The 13577-nt window shown below is 33.8% G+C and overlaps 1 protein-coding gene across 2 annotated transcripts in view; it reads left to right on the forward strand.

The window, feature by feature from the left end:
- The window catches only part of GRID2 (glutamate ionotropic receptor delta type subunit 2), a 1491924-nt gene that overhangs the window by 780625 nt on the left and 697722 nt on the right, over positions 1–13577 (forward strand). The window contains exon 3 of one of the 2 annotated variants that reach the window (XM_023195441.3): positions 9841–10125. The exons of the other annotated variant lie outside the window; for it this stretch is intronic. Within the exon in view, the coding sequence (XP_023051209.1) occupies positions 9841–10125 (285 nt within the window). The remainder of the gene's footprint in view (positions 1–9840; positions 10126–13577) is intronic. 2 annotated transcript variants of the gene reach the window in all.

Raw genomic sequence — 13577 nt, forward strand, 5'->3', positions numbered from 1 at the left:
ATATGTTTTTAAAACTGATTTTATAAACTCTCTCACTAGTGAAACTCCAGGCCCAGAAAGTTTCACTGGTGAGTTCTACCAAACTTTTCAGGAAAAACGACTTAATTATACACAAACTCTTCCAGAAAATCCAAAATGTGTGCCTACATTCTAACTCATTTACTGAGGCCAGCATTATCCTTGCAAGGATAATTTAACATTCAGAAATCAATCAATGTAATTGCCCATATTAGCAGACTAAAAAAGAAAAACCATATGGTTATCTCAATAGATGCAGAAAAAATTTACAATAAAATCTAACTTCCATTCCTGATAACTCTGAACAACTCTATTCCTGAGAAAACTCTGTTCTCAGCAATAAAAGGGGACTGCCTCGAACTCATAAAGAGCATAGTCCAAAAACCTTCAGGTTACACTATTTTCAATTGTGAAAGACTGAATATTTTTCGTTAAAAATCAGGAAAAGGGGAAGGGTGGCTGCTATTACTACATCTATTCAAATTTGGACTGGTGGTACCAGCTAGTGCAATAAGGCATGGAAAAGAAATAAAAGGCATACAGATTGGAAAGGAAGCAGTAAAACGGCCTTTATTTGCAGATGACATGATTCTCTCTGCCAAAAAGCCTACAGAAAAGGAAACTAGAAGAAGTTAGTTTAACGTTTCATGATATAAGATCAATACACAAAATCTTATGTATTTCCGTAATTTCTGGCAATGAAATGTGGAAATTAAAATAAAAGTACCACTTAAAACACCAGAATATAAAAGGATAAAATACTTAGGAATAAATTGACGAAGGTGCAAGATCTGTACACTGAATAATACAAAATATTGCTTAAATAAATTATTTAAAAAGCGAAATAAATAAGTTATGTACCATGCTTATGAATTGGAATCCTCCCTATTAGGATGTCAAAGTTATCTCTTTTGTTTGTTTGTTTTTGAGAGGGAGTCTTGCTCTGTCGCCCACGCTGGAGTGCAGTGGTGCATCTTGGCTTACTGCAAGCTCTGCCTCCTGGGTTCACGCCATTCTCCTGCCTCAGCCTCCTGAGTAGCTGGGACCACAGGCGCCCACCACCACGCCCAGCTAATTTTTTGTGTTTTTAGGAGAGACGGGGTTTCGCCGTGTTAGCCAGGATGGTATCGATCTGACCTCGGGATCCGCCCGCCTCGGCGTGGTACTGGGATTACAGGCATGAGCAGTTATCTCTTTTTATAAGCACATAGGCTGCTGAAGAAATAAGGTAATTAAAATAGCTTGGTGGTAGGGGAGTGTGTGGAATGGCAGGAAGATACAATAGCAAGGAATAGGATCTAGAAATGAGCATGAAAATGTGAATCAATGTCAGGTCATGAAGAATTCTGTATGCCATGCTAAGTGTTTGATTTTCACTTGCAGAAGTTGTATGATGGCATTGGAAGTTTTACGTTTTTAAATTTTTATTTTAAATTGGTTTTAGATTTTCAGAAAAATGCGACAGTGGTAAAAATAATTCCCTTATATTCTTCACACTTTTCCTAACGTTAACATCTTATATAATGGAAGTGAAATTATCAAGAACATCAAAATTCACCAACCTTTTTTTTTTGTTACAGAGTCTTTCTCTGTCACTCAGGCTGGAGTGTAGTGGTGCAATCTCGGTTCACTGCAACCTCCGCCTCCAGTGTTCAAGCAATTCTCTTGCCTCAGCCTCCCAAGTAGCTGGGATTACAGGCAAGAGCCACCACGCCAGGCTAATTTTTGTATTTTAGTAGAGACAGGGTTTCACCATGTTGGTCAGGCTGGTCTTGAACTCCTGACCTCAGGTGATCCACCCGCTTTGGCCCAACTTCTTTATTAATGACTTTTTTATCTGTTTCAGGATTTTTGCCTAAGATCCCATATTTCATTAAAGTGTCTTTCCTGTTTAGTCTCTTCTAGTACGTAGCAGTCCCGCAGTCTTTTGTTGATGACCTTTAAAACATGGGAATGACATAATGAGATTCAAAAATAGGTATGATTGCTTACAGTATAGATGATTGGAGAAAGTGCTGTAAAATCAAGCCAGCTTAAAGACAGTTTTGGTAATTGAGTGTGTGGTGATATCATTTGAATTAAGGAACTGGAAATACGTATTTCAAAAAAGAACAGTTTCGAGAAACATTAGGAGTAAAATTAACATATGATAACCAAGTTGAGGTGGAGGAACATGGGAAACAAAAGTGAAGAAATAATTGAAGATGACTTTTGAGATTGGATTGTGATATTCTAGATAGATAGCAGTAACTGAGAAAGCAATGTAAAATATTATTTTGTCATTCTCTATCTTTCTCTTTCACAAACATAAACACACTTCCCCACATCTTTCTCAAGATTTTATTCTTATTTTTATGGGATATAATTTTCTGGAATATATTAAATATTCTGTCATTCATCCAGAAATAATCAGTTTTAAATCCAAGATGTTTTATATCATAAGGAACAATAATTTTAATAAATAGAATTTCTATAAAATGATTAAAAAGTGTTAAAGACAGACATATAATATGATCTGGATTATCATTCTTGCCACAGTTATGGTTAATCCTCACTCTTTGCTTGTTATGATTATGGCCATATAGGTGAAGATTAAATTTTACCTATAATGACCAAATATGACATTCTGCACTCACCGAGTTTCCTAAAGTTCAATTGCTATATCTTCTATCAGCTGCCAATCAGTTATTAAGTATAGGACAGATAAGGTGTTGTTTTAGATAAGCTGATAATTTTATAAATCTGCAGGCTATTGGGAAAAGGCCTTTCTAAACTCAGTGTGAAGCAAAACAGTCCTAAAAGACTGGCAATTTCATTGTATATAGTTTTAAAATTTCTGAAAAGCTACATAACTCATCAATTTAAAATACAAGACTAAAGGCAGTTATATAAACGTGGATAAATGGTGGCACTAAGGCATGTAAAGGTCTCCTTCATATTAATAACAAAAAGACAAGCTCTGTCATAGATCATATTTCTTGCCTCTTCTGCCAGTCTCACCTTGCACCACTCTCTACCATGCTCTCTGAACTCCATCCACTTAGCTCCTCTTTCTGCCTTTCTGGTATTTCATTATCTCTGTGTCACAGGATCTTTGCACATTCTATTTCTTCTTTTGGAAACATTTTCTTTACTCTTTTTCATCAAGGTAAGCTCCATCCACATAATTAGTTCCTACTTATCCTTCAAATTGCGGCTCTATATTCACTTCTGTAGCAAAGGCTTCTCCAATCTCTAGTGGAAAAATGTTTTTGGGCTATCATAGAATAATGTTCTCTTTTGACCTGGAACCTACTCAGTACATCATTATACATTCATATGAATATCTTCTGTCTTACCCATTATACTCTTGCCTATTTTGGACCATCTTGCACCCTAAGTACCTGGTATTTGCCTGATACAAAAATACATTTTACATATATGATATACAGATATATATATGCACATATATGTGTGTTCTTTGAAGAATTGTTACTAACATAAAAAGATAGAAGGACAGAAGATTGATCTGAATTTCCTTAAATCAGAAACCATGAAATATATCATTGAAAAACTGTAAATATACTAACTATAATTATATTAGTAAAATATGTATATTTAGTAAATATACTAAATATAAATATATTTATATACTATATATACTAATCATATTTAGTATATTTACTAATTTTTGTAATTATATAATTATATTTAGTACATTTACTAATTTTTGTCTTGTATTTTAAATTTTATATATAAATTTTATAAAACTTATGAAAATACATAAATTATATATAAATATACATAGTAAATATCAAAAAATATGTGTTCCAGCCTTGTCTCTACTACTTAATAACAATGTAAAAATAAGCCTCAATTTAGTTTTGAATAAAGGGGAATAGGAAAATATTCACTCTAGCCATGCTGATCAAATGATACAATGTATGTGAAACCATTCTGTAAACTCCAAACGAAATAAAAATAAAGTAATATTTCATCATTATCATTTTTATTACATCAATGATGGTAGAATCACTTTAGGTCTAATTAAAGGTGTACTCAATACTTTCTAGGTTCTTCTCAGTCCGATTTTGCAGCCTTGTTGAAATTTCCCTTTATATACATATGGAGCTGAAATTATAGAGAATCAATATTTTAATCCCAAACTAAATTTTTTTTGAAAGAGAATACTATTAAGGATTATTCTTCTTTATTTTCTTTTCTTTTTTCTTGTTTATATCTAGGAGGCTGAATTTTTCTGAATTTTATAATAAGGGAGAGTTAAAATCCCTCCAAATTTTTCATATGGGCCTTTATGTTTAAAAACAATGATTTATTTTGTAGTTCTTCATGGCCTAGACATTCTAATCTAAGCCAGGTTTGAACCCCAACTCTGACATTTACTAGTGTTAGGGATTCACTAGTAGTATGATGGACAATGAATTTAATGTCACTGAGTCAGAATTTTCTTACTTGAAAGTTGGAATAATAATAGCTTTTCCGCACAGGGTTGTTATGAGATATAAATTGAAAAACAAGGTGACTTATAATATGTGTCAGGGTAAATGTTTAATTCTTCTCAGGTTTGGATCACTAATTATAATTAAAGGTTCATGTTGGCTTTTAATGAGTGAAAAAGTCATTGAAAATTATTCAACTGAGTTCACTTGATGGCTGGTAATCAACCATTTTAGCACTTTTATTTTGCAAGAAGGAATAAAATCTTAACAATTTTTAATTACAAATTTTTTTCTGTATTTTCATTTCCTAAGTGGATAATTATGATTAACTTGGACCTTGTAACACTATTTATATATAAAGACAAGCTTTATTTGGAAGAATTTGTTCCAGATGATTTTATTTCTGGCAAACTGCATTGATGATGTCCCGAATATAGACCATCTTTTAAATGTCACATCTCAGATGGTTGCTAAAATTCATATTTGCAAAGAATTCTAAATGTCTGGGTAAGCTGAAATTGTTTTGTGTTACTGTATTCCTGGAAGTATAAAAGCAAATGTCTGAAGCTTTTTGGTGGAAGATTAAAAAAGCAATCATAAATACTATATTTGTGATTCATTAATAAAATAAACAGAAAAAAAAAGAAATTAGATTACATTTAGTCATCATGGAAAGAATACACAAGTAGTGAAGTTCCACTGCCCAGTTATGGTCATTGTTGAAGATAACTGAAAATGATTGAAAAAAATAATAAAAAAGCAACAAATATTAGATGTTCTGCAACAATTACTTCAAAGAGCATTGCAGTTACAATCCGCCAGGCTAATGTTTTTCAGAAAGGGTTACACATCAGAACTATTCAGGTAACATTTCATAATGCAAATACATGACTACCACCCTGGACTGAATACATTAGAAAGTCTAGGAGTAGACTTAGTCATCTCTATATGTATTTTTAATCTCCACTTCTGATTGGGATGCAGGGCAGATTTTGGAAAGACTATGGTGGACAGACTGGGAGCTCTTTGAGGATAGAACCTGTCATACACATTCTCTGATCTCCAGAGAAGTTCCTGGGATATGACTGAAAGTTGATATTTATATTGATGAATAAATATGTCTTAATCCCTTCTGTGCTGCTATAACAGAATACCTGAGACTGGGTAATTTATAATGAACAGAAACTATTTTCTCACAGTTCAAGAGGCTGGGAAGTCCAGATCAATACACTGGCATCTGGAGAAGGCCTTCTTGCTGTGTCATCCTATGGAGGAAGGGCAAAGAGAGGGCAAGAGAAAGGCAAGGGGAGGCTAAACTGTCTTTTGATAAGGAGCCCACTCCCACAATAATAGCATTAATTCATTAAAAAAGGTAGTGCCTCCATGACCCAAACATATCCCATTAGGTTCCACCTGCCAACACCACCACATTGAGGGTCGAGTTTTCAATACCTCAACTTTGGGGGACAATTCAAACCACAGCAGTGTATGAATGTGATGAGCTAAAATCCTGATGTGACTTAAAATCACCAGAGGAAGTTATGTGAGGACAAACTGGTAAATATAAATAAGTCAGAAAAAAAAATCACAAAGAACATATGTGTTCAGAAAGGATGATGCTACCAAAAAAATATTTCACTGAGTTCTCATTGAGTATTCAGTAAGAGGTAATAAATTTTTTAACTCTTTATGCATTTTATTTTAAATCTCATTTTACTTAGTCAAAAAAACAAAGACTCAAAAATATTTAGCTTAAGAAATGAAAATGATAGTGTACATGAATATATCTTAGCATAAATGTATACATTTATAGAGCAGAATTAAATTCCATAACTGCAGAGTGACCACAAATGGTAAAAGTGTTGCAATTGCTATTAAAAATAATAAAAATAATAGTTGTGCTTTTGGCAGTTAGTGCAGGCTCCAAACATCTTTGATAGTGATAGAATCTCAAACAACTGGAATCACAAAACCAGCAAGCTTTTCAATATGGTCTGTATGTATAGATGTTTCTGTATGCATAAATATATAGTATAAATAAATCACAAGGCTCAAAATAATAATAAATATGCCATTGGAATGTCCTAGGTTTAGATTATATTAATTCAAAATAGTGGATAAACACATACACGTTCTGATCTTCCAAATTCAGTTCTCATACTATATCAAATGAACCGGCTATGCATTCTATGAAACTACAACTCATAATAATGAAGTATTTGAATTGTCAAGACATGAAATTCTTGCAAAAGGTAGTCTGCTTTACTAAGCTTGGCTTGTGTTCTTATTGCAGCCTTTTATTCCCTGAAATCTCCCTTCAGCTGCCATGAGTTATCGTCTATTTTTTATACTAACCTTCATCTAGGGCCATATAGATCCAGAGCAAATCAATTTCTATCTTCCATGCTTCAACCAACATTTTGTTTTGATAAAACAGGGCAAAATGGGCATCAAATACAGCCTTGAAGGGGAAATGGCAGGTTGCTGCAGAGGCCCGTTCTTATATGTGCACAACTGCGGTTTTGTTTTGAGTCATCCAGTCCCAATTCATTTTAGCTGTGTGAGCTCTTCCTTTCCTCTTCAGTGGGACTACCTCCTTTTGACAAACTTTACAATAAAACAACCTCAAATTGAGCTTTCCCCTATTTAGAGCTTTATCTTTACTTTGCTATGTAAAATTTTGAGGATACAAATACCAGACTCTCCATTGTTTGCTTGTTGTGGTGAAAAGGATGATGGGTTAGAGAGCTGGGTCATCTGTTTTGTGTTTTTCAGTGGGGGCGTGTGTGATTTCTTGACAATAAAGGGTTGGGCCCTATCAGAGGGATGTGCATTTATAACCTGCAGGCCACCCCTCTCCCAGTCTCTTTCTATGAGAAACCTGACAAAATGATTTTGGTACTTTTCCTTATTGAGTCTCAAACTCTCAAAATAGTGTTCCAGGATGCCAGTTTACCAACAAGTCATCAAAAGCACAGCAGGTAAATCCAATTTCCCATCCTTGGACTGCGTGATCACTAAATTATCTTTTAGGCCTGACATTATATGTTTTCTTGCTGCAATTTTTGATTATTCCGATTTTGATTTTATAGGAAATTTTCAGTTATTCTTGCTAATATGAATAGCACGATAGGTAATACCAAATAGTCATCCAAAAACAAACTTGTTTATACAAAAACAACCAGTTTTAGTATCTGCTTAGTCTGTGTCCTTACTAATGGGGATTAATAGGAAGTAACAGTGGATTGGAAAAAACAAGATTTTATGCTAAAGCAAATTTATCTACTAAGCAAGATTCATATATGACTTTTGATTTTGGAATATATCCTTCTAAATCTGAAGATTAAAACAGACAATTTTCCTGCCATGTTATATGTGACAGAATATAATACTGAAAGTAAATTTTTCCCCAAATTTCAATGTTTATAACTGTATAAGTTTTGTGGTAGCAGTATGTAAAATATTATATTTACTTAATTACCTGTAATGAGTGTAAAGATTGACTCCAACTGTGTACCCCTTAAGGCACTTTTCTTATTTTGATTTTAAATGCTACAAACCAAAATCTCTTCTAAAAAGTGACTTTCTATTTGCTTATATGAATCATTAATGGTCATATATACCAAAGTATTGAAATAAAAATTTGACTACTCTTTTTGCATTAATTCATTGAAATTCTAAGTATAAACTTACATTATTTTCTATGAAAATTGAATTCGTGAACATGACTAGAACATGTAATTTTTGCTAAAATTAGACCTCACAATGTTATGGTCTAAGAAGCATCCATCTGGGCCAGATGTGTTGGCTCACACCTGTAATCTCAGCACTTTGGGAGGCCGAGGCAGGCAGATCACAAGGTCAGGAGTTCGAGACCAGCCTGACTCACATGGTGAACCCCTGTCTCTACTAAAAACACACAAGAAAATCAGCAGGGCGTGGTGGCACAGGCCTGTAATCCCAGCTATTCAGGAGGCTGAGGCAGGAGTATCACTTGAACCCAGGAGGCGGAGGTTGCAGTGAGCCAAGATCGCACCACTGCACTCCAGCCTGGGCAACAGAGGGAAACTCTATCTCAGAAAAAAAGAAAAGAAAAAAAAAAAATCAATCCTTGATGCTTTCACATTTATTCGAAACCAATATAATCTCTTTAATGACGCAATGCTTGACAAATATGTCTCTAATAATTGTTCATTTATTTTGCATGTATTGGTTGGCTTAACATTAATAATAATAAATTTATTTGGTGATGATATGCTTATCATTAGTACTGCACTTTTAAGCTTGCATTTTAAATCAGCCTTCATTAACTGGCTAGTTCATTATATACAAGAACTTACCATTAAGTTTTCCTTTAAGTTTTTAAAGAACTATGTAAAACAATCTATAATAAATTTTGAATCTTAAGAATGTTATACCTAGAATGCCTAAAATCTAAATAACGCTGAACCAGTTATAAGAAATGAGCTTCTAAAATGAAAACTTTTTTTCATTGATTTCTTCTGCACTTATTTTTGAATTTATTTTTATTTTTTATCTTCAAAGTTTGCCATTATGAAATATTACCTCTTAACTCTCTTTTCTGTGTATGCAATTTCTTTACAATTACTTATAATTTATATTTGATCTAGTTTTAAGTACATTTTTGAGGTATGCATATAGAATAAAGTGAAATAAGAGATCATTATCATATAGTAGGAATTATAAATTGTTGATCTGGGAACCAGAATGAGACACTGGCTACCATCTAGTATTTGAATTGATTTGATTTGACAATAAGCTTTCTTACTGTCAAGGAAAATAACAAAAACATTTTTGTTTCTCCAATTTATGGAAAGGGGAAATGTCATCAAGTTTTTAGATACCAGAATCATTCTCTTTTCTGTGGCCAGAAATGCTTTCCTCCAAACCTTCATCTTTCTGTTTATTCAACAGTTTACATATTATCTTCTTTTTGAAACCTTGTATTATGCATTCAGTGGGGTATTATCTTTTCTCTGAATTATAAATTGATAATTATAAAAGTTTATCTACCACTAATTGAATATCTATCATGTGAGATGCAAATAACAGACCCTGTGTTTTCTCTAATCCTTGCAATAATCCTGCAATATTCATGCTATTTTACCCTCGTGACAGATGATGAAGCTGAGCCAAGAGAAGCCAAATGATTTGCACAAGGTCACATAACTAATAAGAGCAGAAATCTTGGAATACCAATAGCGCTTTGTAATTTGAGGATCTCCTCACATAGAATGTTCCTTTCTAAAACATTTGCATAGCTATATAAAAAATCTGTAAGCTTTATCCATCCACTGCTTCTTAAAAAGGGAAAATATGTGAAACCCATTGACATTTTGAATATTACTGTGCTTTCTTGCAGCCTGTGAACTTATGAATCAAGGCATCTTGGCCCTGGTCAGCTCCATTGGCTGCACGTCAGCAGGATCCCTCCAGTCTTTGGCAGACGCCATGCATATCCCCCACCTATTCATTCAGCGCTCAACAGCTGGGACCCCAAGGAGTGGCTGTGGACTCACCCGGAGCAACAGGAATGATGACTACACTCTCTCAGTTCGCCCACCTGTCTACCTGAATGACGTTATCCTAAGGGTGGTCACAGAGTATGCCTGGCAGAAATTCATTATATTCTATGACAGTGAATATGGTAAGTGTTTATAATTTGTGTGAGTTTTGTAAGCTGATATTTGCATGAGAAGCAATTTCATTAAATCTTAAAAGTTTCAAGGATCTTACTCATTGTTATTTGTGGTTTTCTTGTCTTGTGATAGTCTTCTTATAAACCTAGCAGCAACTGAAAATTGTGTTAAGGTATTTAAGTCCAACATTTTGGTATAAAGTCAACTTTAATTATAAATACCTATACCTACTTAATGCTTAGTTTACAAATGTTTCTAGAGAGAATCTGACTCCAACACATCTTGATTTTTTCAAATAATGGTAATTTAGTCATAAAAACGACATCATCTTTCTTCTCTTTCAAAAAAGTATTTATACCTCTCTATAATGCAGAAGATCATATTGGATAACCCTAGAACACTGAGAATTTACCCCTTTTTATTAATTGGTTAAATGAAATCTGACAGATCTTGCTTACACCCTTGTGTAGACTTTAATACCTACTCAGTACTTAACTCCTTGGAGTCACTAAAATTATGTCACCATACAATCCATATTATATGTTGTCTGTAGTAGGAAATCTCACAAAAGTACTAAGTAGTATAATAAGAATTTCTTTAATCTTCCAAGGTAAAACACAAAATATTGTCCCTAAATTTACCATCATTTGAGAATAAAATGCTTTGTCTCAGTATACTTACTGGTGCTTCATTGAAAACTAAATAAAATAACATTTTTGTTTACATTTATTTTTTCTGAATTTATCTACCTTTTTTCTAACTGTCTGATCCCAGATATCTTAACCTACAGATTCCCTCTTATTTGTGGCAGAAATAAAATAGAGATGAGTATGACCAAATGAGGGGAAATGAACAGATCTTGATAAAGAATGCATATTTTGAAACGTGTTTTCTTAGAGGTTATGTCTTGAGAAGGAGTCTTGGAAAAATTTTATGTTCAATCGGGATGGGTTCAGTTTTTACAATTTTCTGAAAAGAAAGTCAGAGAGGATTTTACTCTCTGTAGCGTCACTTATTTTTCTTTGCAAATAAGTAAATAAACATCTTTAAAATGCCTTCTTGTCCTAAGCTACCCAGCAATGTGAACAATATTGGAGAACAGTTACACAAGAGTCGGCCAGAAAGTGCCATCAATAGAATTGAGAACAAACAAGTTGGCAGAAATCTAGGAAGCAACAAATAAGAAAGAGCTCCTGTGGACTCCCAGGGAGGGAGAGCAAGTGGCAGTTACATTTAGCCCTGAATATTCAAGGGCTAAATTGCATGGGGTTTTGGCAGCCAGAGTCCCATTAAACTTGGTGGGTAGGCTTCAGCCAAAGTCTGTGACACTCTCTGGAAACAACTCCTTTGTCTCCAAGACGGAAATCCTTATTTTTGTTGCTTAATTCACATTATTAAGGGGTCACAGAACAAAGTCTAACAGACCAAAATGAATAAAATAAACAAAAATGATATTAAAAATAATTGGCTCATCAGTTAAAGTAAGGATTGAACTCAACACAAGCCTGAAATTCACTGATAGGATTATTTAGAGAACATAGTAAACTCTTTTGAATCAACATGCTGAATAAGACTTTGTTGATTTTCTTACAGTCAGATTATTTGTGGCCTTTATAACTTAAATGGTATTCTTATAGTCTCTGATCAAACATATATTGAAATAATAAATTTAGAAATGGACTCTTTACTTAAGGGGGGAAAACAATTTTCAGTTAGTACTATGAAAGTGACTTTTTAATTTTTTTTTTTTTTTTTTTTTTTTTTTTTGATGGAGTTTTCCTCTGCCACCGAGGCTGGAGTGCAGTGGTGCGATTTCGGCTCACTGCAACCTCCTCCTCCCGGGTTCAAAAGATTCTTCTGCCTCAGCCTCCTGAGTAGCTGGGACTACAGGCACATGCCACCATGCCCAGCTATTTTTTTTTTTTTTTTCGTATTTTTGGTAGAGACAGGGTTTCACCGTGTTAGCCAGGATGGTCTGGATCTCCTGACATCGTGATCCACCCACCTCGGCCTCCCAAAGTGCTGGGATTTAGAACAGAAAAGGGACTTTTGATTAAGGCATTTTATCAACATTGAAACAAGGATATTACTCGTTCATTATAAATGACCATGAAGAAAGAAAATTCCTTATTAACTTGTTTCTAAGTCCTACATATATTATAGTCAGGTAATTTGTATAAAAGAAGACGTTTTTATTATGGATGAGATAACTATACTTTGAAAATATATACTAAATAAATACATTGTCACAGAATCATTTATACATATTTGAAATTTCTTATTCTTTTCTCCTGAGTTTTTATTTGAGTAAATAAGATGGAATAATCTTGTGATATATGACTGGGTCATCTGTTAGATCTGAGGTTTGCTTTAGGAATTTTCTTTTATTCTTGGGATAAACTTACTTTTTCACTTATTTAGCTTAATAATTTATGAAAAATATTTCTGCTTCTATCATTATTTCAGTAATACCCTTGTTTAATGAAATAAAAATTACCTTTAATACTTACAATTAATCTTGCAAGTAAAGCATTGGAATAGAGTCCAAAATAAACATCAAACTATCCAAATACCTTGTACTTTGAAGAGGGCTACTTGTATTTACATATCCATTCATCAGTGTCATCATTTTAAGTTCAAACATCAGAATTGTATGTGACTTTAATGTTGGTTATCAAGAATTGCTTTCATTAAGAAATAGATTAACTGTCATCTATGGATGGAATTAGGCAGCTTCATGGGGCCAAATGTTATTGAAAATGTATTTTGTTTAGAAAAAGTATATACTTTTTAAAAAGATTTAGACTTCTATATCAAGTTACTTAGATAAACCTCCTTCTCAAAAGCAGTTAATTATAATTAAGGGCAAAATATAAATGTCTACTTTAAATTTCTTAACAAAGAAAATTGATATCTATGATTCTAAGTCAATGGATGAAAAGATGAAAAAAATGTGGAAACTTTATTTGAATAGATTGATTCAGGACACATTTTCAAAGGCTTGAAAATAGGTTAGGAAATGTTCAGCTTTTAAAAATATGTCCTTCGGGAAATATCCATTGCTCATTTGCTCAGTGCAATTGCAACCTATGAGATAAAAAGTATTCAAAACGTAGTCTTAGTCTTTAACAAGCTTACAATTAACAAAAGGTGTGTCTTTCTTAATAGAGAAAATAGTGGGTTAAGTGTTATGAATGATGTAAACTCAGGGCTACTGGTGTGTAAAGAAGTGTTTGATTTTGGCACCAGTGATTAAAGACTTTATGGAGGCCGGGCGCGGTGGCTCAAGCCTGTAATCCCAGCACTTTGGGAGGCCGAGACGGGCGGATCACGAGGTCAGGAGATCGAGACCATCCTGGCTAACACGGTGAAACCCCGTCTCTACTAAAAACTACAGAAAAACTAGCCGGGCGAGGTGGCGGCGCCTGTAGTCCCAGCTACTCGGGAGGCTGAGGCAGGA

This window comes from Piliocolobus tephrosceles, chromosome 3 (genome assembly GCF_002776525.5).
Source record: "Piliocolobus tephrosceles isolate RC106 chromosome 3, ASM277652v3, whole genome shotgun sequence".
In the NCBI taxonomy this organism is placed as follows: domain Eukaryota; kingdom Metazoa; phylum Chordata; class Mammalia; order Primates; family Cercopithecidae; genus Piliocolobus; species Piliocolobus tephrosceles.